This window comes from Cyprinodon tularosa, unplaced genomic scaffold (genome assembly GCF_016077235.1).
Source record: "Cyprinodon tularosa strain WSP-4 unplaced genomic scaffold, ASM1607723v1 ctg413, whole genome shotgun sequence".
Classification (NCBI taxonomy): domain Eukaryota; kingdom Metazoa; phylum Chordata; class Actinopteri; order Cyprinodontiformes; family Cyprinodontidae; genus Cyprinodon; species Cyprinodon tularosa.
Window position 1 is genome coordinate 591,526 of NW_024039134.1, and position 12,877 is coordinate 604,402.

The 12,877-nt window shown below is 37.9% G+C and overlaps 1 protein-coding gene across 1 annotated transcript; it reads left to right on the forward strand.

Annotated features, from left to right (window-relative positions):
• The first annotated feature begins 1,697 nt into the window (after window positions 1-1,697).
• On the forward strand, window positions 1,698-12,130 carry LOC119792205 (carboxypeptidase N catalytic chain-like). Its single transcript, XM_038298729.1, has 5 exons — window positions 1,698-1,970; window positions 4,700-4,896; window positions 6,955-7,110; window positions 11,678-11,854; window positions 11,972-12,130. Exons 1-5 carry the CDS (start codon window positions 1,736-1,738, stop codon window positions 12,113-12,115), a joined length of 909 nt encoding a protein of 302 aa, XP_038154657.1. The 5' UTR covers window positions 1,698-1,735; the 3' UTR covers window positions 12,116-12,130.
• The last annotated feature ends 747 nt before the right edge of the window (window positions 12,131-12,877 follow it).

Below are 12,877 nucleotides of genomic sequence, written 5' to 3' on the forward strand. Positions count from 1 at the left end.
ACAACCTTTTGGCGGCTAAAAAGTTTCAGTTTTCTCAGCAGCTTTGATTGACAGAGGCCTGAGCACATTCTGAATGTTTGTGTGTGTTTGTAGAGGCTGCATGTGTGTTTTAACCAACCTGTGTCTGTTTAAAATTTCATTATAGTATTGGGCCTTTCTTCTCAGGGATATTTGCACATGATGGGGAAAGCTTAACCTCTACAGTGTCTTCCAAAAGTATTCATTTGATTTAAACATGGAAACAAGAAATACAGTTCAATGTATTTTATTGGTAATTTATGGATGACCGACAAGAAGAAGGACATTATTAGGAAGTGGGAGAAAAAAAATCTAAGAAAAAGTGTAGTTTCAGCTTCAATGTATTCCAAAGTGTGTCTAATTTCATCTCATTATGTACAGCTGTTCGAAGGCCTCAGAGGTTTGTTAGAGGAAGCTAGTGAACAAACAACACCATAACCAAGGAGCCCAGCGGACAAATGTGGTTATATTTTAATCCATCCATAAGAAAAAGTAGTACAGCATGGTCTGTGACCAAAGCACAGCAAAGCAAGCCATTTTGCAGCATTAGGAATGAATGAAATGCAGATGAAAATTTTTTATCTGAACGAAGAGCATTTTCTATTTTGCTGCAGAACTGGCAGAATGAAGACAAATAGCTTTAACCAGAACAAAAAGAGGTCCATTGTGTTAGGGGAAGAGCTGCAGAGATACACAGCTCAGGTAGGAGAATCTGCTAACCTTCTGCATCACTTATAACTTATCATCCCCTTAAAGACAAATATTTAAGGATCTGTTGTAGCCTGCACAAAAATGGCATGTGGTCTGAAGAAAACAGAACAAAAGACTGAGATGGTTTCTATCAAAAAATATTTACTGATAAGAAAAATCGAGTCAACTCTAAGGCCTAAAGTGAAAACAAGACAATTAATATTTAAAGAAATATTGAATTTACCAAGGGGAGTTGGGTTAAAAAAGTTTTCATTTACCTCCAAATAGTCATAGCATGTTAATTGATAATAAAGAAAAGTCCTTTTCATCATTTTAATGTCTTGAATATAAAAAAAGAATAGTAGACTAATTGGGTATCAATACTTTAGTAAGAAACTTTATTTAAATGTATGATTTAGAAGAAAAAGAGCTTTAAGAGGTTGCGAAATAGTTTTTTGCATTGATTCATCAGAGGAAAGCAGGCACACATGCATGCATCCTCTCAGACACAGGGGCCATGTGTTGACTTAAGAGTTAATGAATGGATGATTGAGAACTGCAAGGGCTGAGAAAAGCAGCACCCTGGAAACATTTCCCCAAGAAAGAAGCACATAAGTTGAGTTAAAGACAGAAAAGGAAGAAAAAATGAATGCTTCACACAGACAGAGGTAATTTCTGTATGCAGAGAGAGGGAGAGGGTCTGCCTGGGGGGATTTTGGAAGAACTGGAAAGCACTAATAAAGCAAGTAGCATGTACTTGACAAGGACCCAAGGGGTAAAAGAGTGAAAGAGGAGCAGCTGTTGGAGGAGGAGAATGAGACAAAGGAGGAGAGGGGGGCTGTCCTTGCTTGCTCTTCACTCCAAGGTCTGTATGTGGGAGGAGGCAGTGGGAGAGCAGGAGCAAGAGGGGGAACCAGGAAAGAAAAGAGCACTAAGCAAAATGTTTGGCATGTAAAAACACACACATCTTGACAGTTGTGTGTTGTGCTCCTCTGTGTTTTACATCTTTGTGTCTTTTGAGTGGACAATGCTGCAGAGGAGGACTGTTCCCTGGCTCTGTGCTCTCCTGCTGGGGATAATGGGGCTTCCAGCGTCGGGCTCTGACTTTCAGCATCACCGATATGAGGACATGGTCCGAGTCCTTTTTGCAGTGCAGAGCGAATGCTCCTACATCACTCGCATTTATAGCATCGGGCGCAGTGTGGAGGGCCGCCACCTCTATGTGCTGGAGTTCAGTGACAACCCAGGGATCCATGAAGCCTGTGAGTAACACCTGATTTATTGTTTGGCTGAAAGGATATAGAGGAGCATTTAACAGGTAGACACAAAAACACATTTTATAGGATGTTCAGATTCATTTGCATTTAATCAAGGTAGAGAAAATGTCAGTGATTTTTGGTGGAGCATAGATGATATTCAGAGCACATTCTGTTCATATGCACTTTTTGGTGTTGGGACATAGCTGGCAGGAGACTGAGCAGCCTGTGCGAGGATTCTGGTTTTATCCCAAGGAGATAAAACAAAAGCCTCCAGATTTGGCTTCATGAGGGTAAAAAGAGAGGAGGGCTTTAAAAAGCTGGCGTCTTTGATAATCATCAGTGGAAATCCAACAAAAAGAGAAAATAAAAAAGCAAAAGAACTGAGCCAACATCTGTGTTTCATCTCAGTTTTTCTGCCATCCGACCTCTGACAAATTGTGTGGTGCAATTCAAAACTGAGTAGATGACTAATAGGTTCATTTTGAGTCAACATGGGTTTAACCCAGAGCCTACTTCTGCAAAATGTTTTGCTTGTTTAATACCCCCCCCCCCCACACACACACACACAAATACACACACACATACACACATACTCATTCTGCTATATGTAGTGAGGACCATGTGTGTCTCCCATTGACTTCAATTGATTTTCAGTCATTTTCAACCCTTTCTATGCTCTAATCTTAAAACTAACTCTAAACCTAACCATTACCAATGCATACCTCACCCTAACACTAACTAACTGACACCTTAACCCTGCACCTAACCATTAGCAAAGTAGCATGTGAGGACCGGCAAAATGTCATCACTTTGCAAAAACTGGTCCTGAATTTGGTGAAATTGGAAAAATGGTCCTCACTTTGAGGGTTAGACAGGTACACACACACACATACACACTCACTCTCTCCCTACACTCCAAATCAACTCCTTTCTTTATTTTGCTCATTGATTGCACATAAAAAACATCTAAACCATGACCACACTGCACCTCATATTTGTGGGTAAAATGCCAAATGATTATACCACATGTCAAACATGTCAATTTTTTTTTCTTACCATTCCTTCATTGCTGCTTAGGGAACAACTTAAGAAATAGCCTGATATCTGCAAAGAATGCTATTTTGGCCATGACTGAGCTTGCATTTTTTTTCAGCTTTCCGCTTTTGTACCCGTAGGGGCTTCCTTCAGTAGAATAGACGGATGTGTGCCTGCTCTGTCGCAAGGTTAAAAACAGGAACTGTACACTTCATGACGGGGGAGTGACCTTAGGTTCTTGTCTAGGTCAGCCTTCTTTTTACTCTTTAGGAAGTTTGGTTGGTTTGTTTGCTCCTGCTGCTTCTATCTACGAGTGGTTTCTGAACTCACTGCTGGTTGTCATCATGGTAAAAATAAAGAGGGGGTTTGCACGGTCAAACTGCCATGAGTGAGAGATAAACAAAGAAAACACACAAATGAATTTGGGAAAAACAGCAATGCACACAACAATACTTGATAGCTGTCAGTTTTCAGTCACGGTGTTGGCCTAAAGTTCCACTAAATGCAGGTCTGGGTTTCTCTGCACTTCAGGAATGATTAACGAAGTGACCCATGGGAGGAGGGAAATCTATCCAGCGGACGGGGTTGTTTGGATTGGTTGCTTTAAGATACCAACGAGAATATCAGATGACCTCTGAAATAACACAAACGGGGAGAATCACTTATTGGCCTTACATTTCTCATTTGAGAAGCTTAAATTTGTCCTTTCTGAAAAAGCTTTTTTGCCATCAACAGTAAATTCACAGAAAAATATCTACAGCTGCATTCTTCATGTCTGAACTTTGCAACTTTCTAAACTAAGAATCTGTGATAAAGTCAAATAAAAAGTCTTTAAACATCATTTTGGGCATTGACTGTGTTCTAACAATGATTGCTTGACATCAACCAATAATTCAATCCCTTAGAATGAGCTGAAACATGTACCCCACATATTTATAGCAGGAAGAACAGTGGTCTTTACACTGCAGTGTAAGTAAGTCCATTTTCCCTAAAGTACATGCATTTTTAAAAAACTGAGCAGGTAAGTGGGACACTTGCCAATGGAATAAGTAAATTTAAATAAGAAATAGGTACATATGCAAATTCCACTGGCAGATCATCTTATTTACCTACTTAAATCGAGGGAAAATACAATTGTTATATGAAATTTTACTCATTTACGAAGCGTAGTAGTTTAATAAACAAATCTTTTCAATTTAGTACATTTCCCATTTCAAACATTAAATGGGGGACCTAAGAACTACATATCTGGGACTCAGTTAATGTTGTAGGGCCTGTGTCCCAGGATCCAGGATCTGCATCTATAATCCAAAAACAGGACCGTTAATTTGATCCTTTAAGGTGACTCTAGGTATATGTGTGTGTTTGACTGGTGATCGGTCTAAGGTGTAACCTGCCCCATGTTCTGTAGAGTTAGGCACCAGCTCTCCAACAATCGTGTGAAAAAAGGTTTTAAAGGCGGATATTCTATACCCACATGATTTGAATTCAGCAATGTTATTGACTCATATGGTACAATTATGTGTATTTGTTTTTTTCTGGACTTGAGTTAAAAAGGCACTCTAATTTAAGAGAAAAAAAGTGCACTACTTTTTTTAGCAGGCTAAATTTGAAACATTAAGTTTTAAACATATAAGAGCGTATGCATGCTCACGCATGTCTTCTTACTCCCTCCATTTTTTCAACTCTTCTTGCAGTGGAGCCAGAGTTCAAGTATGTGGGCAACATGCATGGCAACGAGGTGCTCGGCCGCGAACTTCTCATCAAACTTTCAAAGTTTCTATGCGAAGAGTACAGGGCCGGAAACCAGCGGATCACAAGGCTGATCCATGACACACGCATCCACATCCTGCCCTCCATGAACCCTGACGGCTATGAAGTGGCAGCCAGACAGGTAATGTAAACACTGGTATGAGTGTGAGCTTTTTTGCTTCTAGCACCAAAGAAGAAAAAACAGAGACAGAAATCCCCCTAAGGACCCTCTGTTTTTCTAATCCAGTCATCTGCTGCCTAAGTAGGAAAAAAAAAAGTTGTTTTTGCCAAAAATGTCAAGGATCCATTAGTGAAACAAAACACACATGTGCTAAAAAAGCACAGCCCTCAGTCTTAAGATGCAGTTTGTTTAAGTCTATGTGATAATATGTTAAGCCATATGTTTTAAGTTCAAATGACTGCATTCAAGATGCAACTCAGATCCAGACAATAGCAGGTGATTTTGATCCCAGCGTTTGCTCATGTCAGTAAGTACCTAAGGAAAATCTTTTCCAGGTAATTGTGCATGGAACCACAGATCGCATACAACCCAGTCTGACACAAACACTTACACACGTGTATGCAATCTCTTTGAGACTAATTATATGTCCGGAAGAGAGCTGCAGCACATAGCAGACAGCAGACCTTCTCTTTACCAATCAGAGTGCACAGAACTACACTATAATTTGGTGCTTAACAGATGTTTGGATGCAGCAGCATCTGGACATAAATGTTATGGTTGGTTTCCCAGCATCATGCTTGGTATGATAACGGTTAAACATGAATAACTTTACTTTATGGAATGGCAGTAGGGTTCTCCTTACAGGTTTACTGCTTTATGTCGTTACTGCAGGCGGCTCAAACTGCAGTAAATTATTAGCTGATTTTCTGCTCCAATACTTCCTGGAATAAAAGTCTTAATGATGAGCAATTGATTTGGTTCAGATTTGTTGGAACTAGGATGCATCTAAAAGCTGGGAGAGAATGACTTTAGTATGACTTTATTATAGAATGTTGTCCTGGTCACGAAGCAGTGGAGAAACTCAGGCATTTACCACCACAGCTTTTTCCTGAAATGTTGGTTTGGCTGTATGTTTGTTTCGTCATTCTGCAGAAATATTTCTCAAAAGTCATGGACCATCACATGGACCATCACTGTGGTTCATGGGGAAGGTGACGGGTGCATTTTTGTTCCCTCTGCTGCCCTAGACCTTCATGTCAGTGACTTTATTTTTCATCTGTTCTTGTTTTTGTTTTGATTCGGACGTGTTGTTTTGCTTTTTGAGATCTTTTAGCCAACTTAAAGAGGCTAAAAGTTCTTAATAAGCTTGATTAAGTACGTTTCTTAATTTACATTTGTGCTTCTGTGTGGATAGTGAAATCAAACCATGAAACGTTATTTAACAAGGGATACAAACAGATTGTAACATTGGGCAGAGTTATTTCAGACTCATTCTTAATGTATAGACTGAAAAATTTTTGTTCATCTGTTTTTATTTGTCTGACTTTAGAAACCAGTCCCTGGTGTTGGGATCTTCTTCATTCCTTTCGCCTCAGAAGTAGACAATTTGTGGTTATGTTTTCTTTTTCAATAAGCCAAAATTATTACCAAAAATTACCACGTTTTTACAAATAAAATATTGGGTATAGTAAAAAATTTTTTTAAACCAAAATTGCTGTTAGCATTATCCCTAATAGTCTATTTTATAGTAAATAGTACCAGCTCTATCCATGAAATTGAAATGACTTATATAGTAGTAAGAATAGTAGTCAAGGCATTTAGTTGCTTATTAAATGCTTATGAACACATATTTACAGTTTGGTATATTTTCAATTCCTAATGTTTCTTTTAACTAATTTGTTACCTTTATCCTGTTCTTTTATCTAAATTATTTCCTTATTTCAATCAAAGCCAAAATAATTCATAATCTAGATATTTATCTGCTGAGGAAAATGAGCATAACCCTAAGCTAAGTTTCAATTTTGGCATGTACTTTTTTCATTTAAATATTATATGTTTAGTTTTTAAGCAGACTAAAAATAATTGTATTGTTAAATATGTTTTCGTTTTTTTGACATTTGAGCTCCTTTTACGAAATAATTTTGGCCAAAAAATGTGGACACCACTGATTTAGGCTAACGTCTACCAGCGATACACTTCAAACAAACACTAAGGAGATCAATTTGTTTGTGTCAACAGGGTCCTGAACTGAATGGATATCTGGTGGGTCGAGGGAATGCCAGAGATATTGATCTGAATCGAAACTTTCCAGACCTGAATGCACTAATGTACTACTATGAGAAAACAAATGGAAGAAACCACCACCTTCCGCTGCCAGACAACTGGGAACATCAGGTCAGTGTTAATGGATGATAACTGTTTATGTAAGAAGACAATTAAAATCATATAAGTTCAGTACATAAAATGACAAATACTGTAAAAAAAATTTCATAGTCTGATATTAAATCAGACTAAACTGCACCAAGTGCAGAAATCCCCCTGCAGCAAAACACCAAACAACATGATGCTACCCCCACCATACCTCTGTTTTCATTATATTTGCAAGCTCACGCTTAGAAGATTCACCTCTTCTGATAAAAAGAGAAAGTAAGAATTCAAATGATCCAAACAACTAAGTAGATTTTAAAGGTTTTTGTCTCCAAACCTCTGCATTCAGGAAAAGTTTGGTCTGAATGTAGTAGTTTCTGTAAATATCCTGTTTCGACTACATGCATACATTTGTTTTTTCTTTAAATAAAAGCAAATATGGCTGGTAAAGATTGGACACTGAAAGGAACTGAATAGACTTTGTGTGTGCATGTGCTGAACAACTGTGTTCATTTACATAGTTGGAGAACTTTGCCCAGGATTAAATTTCTGCTCCAACTGAGTTTGGCTGACTATATAAGGACCTGTCCATAATTATATACAGTTACTAGTAAACACTCTAGACAGAAGGTGTGCTTTATATTAAAAATCTGTTGGGTAACCTGTCTGCACACAGTTTAGAAATTTAAAAGTATGCTGTGGGAGAATAAGAGTTTCTGTTCCTTTTTTCTTTACCTGAACTGGAACTGCATTTTTTTTTTCCAAAAATACGAATATACTATTTATGTTGACTGAAAAGAACCCCAGATCACAATTTGAAAAAGATTAACATTGCAAGTAGAAAAGGCACATCTAACCTTCCTCTTTGCTAATAACATTTTCTCATATGCTGTTCATTTATAGACATTTTTAGAAGCAACAGACACAGGCTACAGGCTTGTGAATATTATCCTTATTTTTGAGAGTATAAACTGGATTGAATTTTTAGAGTAAATACCATCATTCAGGTTGGATTTAGAAGACATGTGGCTTCGTTCCAGGTGATCGAATGGCCTCTGTAGTTCCCCCTGTACTTGCTTTAGGGCACTTGAGCGTGAAATGAACAGTAGAGGGATTTATAAAAGCATGTGCTGTCAAAGTACAGCTAATAGTCTGCCAAAAAGCACGTTTCTAGTATTAAGGTCAGGTCCTTTGGGGAGCCTGAACTTCTCTGCCTAAATTCAAAAGGAAAAGGCTGCTGTTCTTGGTTAACTCCTTTAAAGTCCCCCCTCCCCATCTAATGGATTTCTGTTTCATCAAAAATACCACAGTATCCATCCGCCTATTGTGCAAAGCCAAAAGCAAATGGTGCTTATTTCTAGTTGAGAACATACCTTTGAAAATTGATGATAAATGAAGCTCAAATTATTCTAATAATTATAATAACACTAAGTTACTCAAATGCCAAACATATGGCAACAAGAATACATGACTTTGCAGAAACCAGGCCTGTTTCTTCATTTTGCTGTCTAAATTCCAGCATCAGGTTGTATTTGCTGGTTTATAATTGGCTGCTGAGTCGGTTACTTGATATTGTTTTTTATTAAATATTACAAAACTATGAAAAAATACAAATTTCAAAAGGACTGTTGGTCATATCATGATGAAGCTATATCATGTTAAAAGTATAAGATGAATATTAAAATGAATCAGATAACTAGGTTTTTCAGTGAAAGTAATACTAAACTATAACCATATTGGGGAAATAGTATATGGTGCCTCATCTCTCCTATTTAAACGAGTTCAGCTGGAAAGCTTTACCCTTTTGTGTTTGAATGTTGTCCATTACTCCCATGGAAATGTGACCATTTTATTTTTTTTTCCTTTTTTATCCTGATATTTCTTATTAAAACATGGTTTGGAAAAAATACAACTATCCAAAACTGCTCTGGTCTTATTTAGTGGCCCCTGGTTTTCACAGCCAACTGCCTGTTGACAGGAAGACACAACCGCGCCACTGTTATCACCATGTTATTCATGCTGGTCAGGATGACATTTACTGACAACATGAAGCCCTTCTTACTGTAGTATTTAGGCAAAGCAATGCCACATGTTGTAATTTTAGTGTGATTTTGCTAGAAATAAGTAGATATGTATCAAGCCAGAGGATTTCCATGACGTTCATTTTTAGAAGGCGTGAGGTTGTTTTTGTCATGCTTAAACAGACTCTTTTTCACAGATGATCATCTCCCACTGTGTCTTTGTTGATCTAAAGTTAAATTTTGTTGTAAATGACATTGAACTGTAGGTGTCCAGGCAAAGATCTGTGGTCAGACTGCCAACAAATTACTGCCCTCTTCCATTTCCTCCAGTATGGAGTAGCAGGTTATGGAGTGCAAATATACACAGAGAGATGTAATAATTGTAACGTTACCTGTAATTATGGAAAGATAAGTGCAGACTGGTTGACATTCTAGCTTCTTATGGACTGCAGCAGTGAGGGCCATCTGTTCTGAGCCACTGAAGGAGTGCAGGGAGCTCTGACCACAAAGGCAGGGGAGTAACAGACCCTGGAGGGTAAGGGGCTGTTTTTACTGGATTTTAATATTGTGCCAATGTAAAAATAGCTATATTAAAACAGAAACACTTTAAGGTTAAAGTATTACATCTGTTATGTGTTATATGTGTTAAGATTCAATAATATTTTTTTTAATATTTATATTTTAAATTTCACTTTAAATTATTTGAAAACTAGGAAAACCAATGAGATTTCCAGAAGGACTAAATAATCCATCCATATTTCCCTTTGTCAATCTGTGTATCCGTCCATCCATCCGCTCATCCAACGTCCTTCCATCCGTGCGTCCGTCCATCCATCCATCCATCCATCCATCCATCCATCCATCCATCTATTCACCTCTTCATCCATCTGTCCATCCATTCGTCCATCCATCCATCCATCCATCCATCCATCCATCCATCCATCCATCCATCCATCCATCCATCCATCCATCCATCCATCCATCCATCCATCCATTTCTGGATAGGTTGCCACTTTACTACAGATTTTTATAATTTTTTGTCAATTTAAAACCATATAAAAATCAGCTTCATTGCACACAAACATGAACACTATGTGAACTTAGATGTGTGATAATTATAGATGATTGTGACTCGAGGGTAGGACAGGAAGATAAAATAGACTAAAGCAGTGAAGCAGACTGACTGACTGACTGGGATTCAGTGTGTAATGTGAACTGAGCCATTGTTATTCTGTGGGTCACAGCCTCTTTCCTAAAGTCAAGGTCCATCAGTTTGTTGACAACTTCTACTTTATATGATGTACCGACATCACTAAAGGTTCACAGATACGTTTAAGTCATCCTGCTTGGTTACATCTACTGTAATGTGTTCAAGGTCAGTAGTAACAGGGCGGCAGACTGTGTTTATTGTTCTACAGGCTGTTCCCAGAAAGAGCGATTACATGATGCAGGGCTGGGAGAGAACAGCTATGTTTTCCACTAGTCTGGAAAATAAGTAGAAGCTCAAGGTTGAGCTTTAATCTTTTGCATTAGAGCTCCCAAAGAACTTGGAGAAGCTGAAATTGTTAACTCCCATTTCTTTATTAATAAAAATGTTTTTTGGTGTAGACTTTTTTAAAGGTTTCTTATATCCTAAGGCTTTTTGAAAGCATGTTTAATTTTTCAGAGGATTCATTTTGTCTACCAAATGCTGTGTCTGTTCTGCAACATGTTCTGCTGCATCGATAACCGGTTATTTTAATTACCATCAATACTGTTTCTGCTAAAGTATTTTTAAAGAGCATAAACATATGACTTTGTCATGATCCAACCACAAGATTCAATTAAATACCAAAAGAAAAATAGAAAAGAAGTGTATAATTATGAAATGGAAGAAAAACAAGACACAAAGATGCACTTAATAAATCTAAGCTTTTTTGAAAAGTGGGAAGAAGAAATGGATGACAGAGAGCCATGAGAAATCTTGTTTCCAGCTTGCAATAAACAATGTTTGGACACCCCAGTTTTAAGAAGCTCTTGGGGCGCGCAGGTTGGCGCAGTGGTTAGCGCGCACGACCCACGTAAGGAGGCCTTAGTCCTCGATGCGACTGACCCGGGTTTAAATCCTACCTGTGGTACTTTGCCGCATGTCTCTCCCCCTCTCATACCCCCTTTCCTGTCATCCTACTGTCAAGGAAAACGAGCCACTAGTGCCATAAAATCTCAACCAAAAAAAAAAGAAGCTCTTGTCAAATGACTCCAAAATAAGACATTTAAATCTATTTGCAATAGATTTAAACATAGTTAGAAGCATCATGCTTTGGGAAAGCTGATTATATATTTTATATGTAAAGTAGAGAAAGATGTATACATCTACAAAGCAGCGAATCAAGGTGGCTAAATTATAATGCACCTCTTTTTTTTCATCATTCTCTGTGTTGGTAAAGCTGGAGCATCATATGCAGTTTTGCAATTTATTGTATTGGAAATTTAGTAAATATATATTAAAAGTACTTTCACCTTGTTTTTGCATTAACTTGCACTTCTCATTGTGTTCCAAGCCTCAGCGTCTCTTTTATACTTTCCCTTCATAGGTCGAACCCGAGACTCTGGCCGTTATAAAATGGATGCAAAACTACAACTTCATCTTATCGGCCAATCTCCACGGAGGAGCAGTGGTTGCCAATTATCCCTTCGACAGGTCGAGAGACCCCCGCATTCGAGGGAGGACCACATACGCTGCCACCCCAGATGACAAAATCTTCAGGCAGGTGTGCAGCTGGTTAAAAGTTACTTCCAGATGTTGTACATCTGACATGGTCTCACTGTTATCTGTTCATTTAAATGTCTGAATGATGAAGAGCACATGCATTTGTTTGTGATGGCAGTTGGCTCGGACCTACTCGTACGCTCACAGCTGGATGCACAAAGGCTGGAACTGTGGAGACTTCTTTAACGAAGGGATCACCAATGGAGCCAGCTGGTACTCTCTGTCCAAAGGTAACCAAACCTTCACTCCCAGACATGAATAAACCCTTTTTATATATTTCTTCTCTTGTTGGTAAGCTCTTAAATATGCATTCTCTTATTTTTTTAGCAATAATTTGCCAGATTATAGTTTTTAATCCATGTGTGTCTTTTCTGCCATGGATTATTTGCTTGTTTCCCGGTGTTTTCCTATTTATTCATTGTTTTCCTAAAGATTGCTCGTGGACCTTTGGTCATTGCTTTACAGCTTGACACAATCCTTTTTAAGCTTTTTTTCTGATTCAGCAAAGAAAAGTTTGATAGATTATCACTTTGACTGACTCATCATTATCTGGTTTTAAACCTTTTAAACTTTAGTCTGTTTGGGTCGTCCATCCTGTAATATTCCAGGAGTAAAAAGTTAAACTTCTTCTTCTTTTTTGTTTTACTTTATTTATTTAAAAGACATCAGGCTGTGATTAAAGGCAATAAAATGTGTAACCTCTATGTGTGGAGTGTTGTGGTTAGCGGTTTACAAACATTTTGAAGTAATGACCAGAAATAATATTGTCTCAATTTTACAACTTTCAGCTGTACAAAGGGATAGAATGTGCAGCAGAAGGAAGGAAGTATGGGCAGGACCTGAAATTAAATGATAAAACTACCGTAGGCTTTCTTTCTCTTTTGAATCAAAGTCATTGGGGAAATATGTGGTATAATTACTTTTGTAATGCTTTGTTGTGTTTGCTTTAAAGCATGATGCACATAAAGCAGCAATGCTTTATTCGGTTTAGTGATTTCAAATGTTTCTGGTCCAGATCTGCCTT

What these genes read in the sequence shown, in the direction of transcription:
- LOC119792205 (XM_038298729.1), top strand. Translation starts at nt 1,736, where the DNA reads ATGCTGCAGAGGAGGACTGTTCCCTGGCTCTGTGCTCTCCTGCTGGGG. An exon ending in CCCAGGGATCCATGAAGCCT is followed by an intron (nt 1,971 to 4,699) that starts GTGAGTAACACC and finishes CTCTTCTTGCAG; the next exon opens with TGGAGCCAGAGTTCAAGTAT. An exon ending in ATGACAAAATCTTCAGGCAG is followed by an intron (nt 11,855 to 11,971) that starts GTGTGCAGCTGG and finishes TTGTGATGGCAG; the next exon opens with TTGGCTCGGACCTACTCGTA.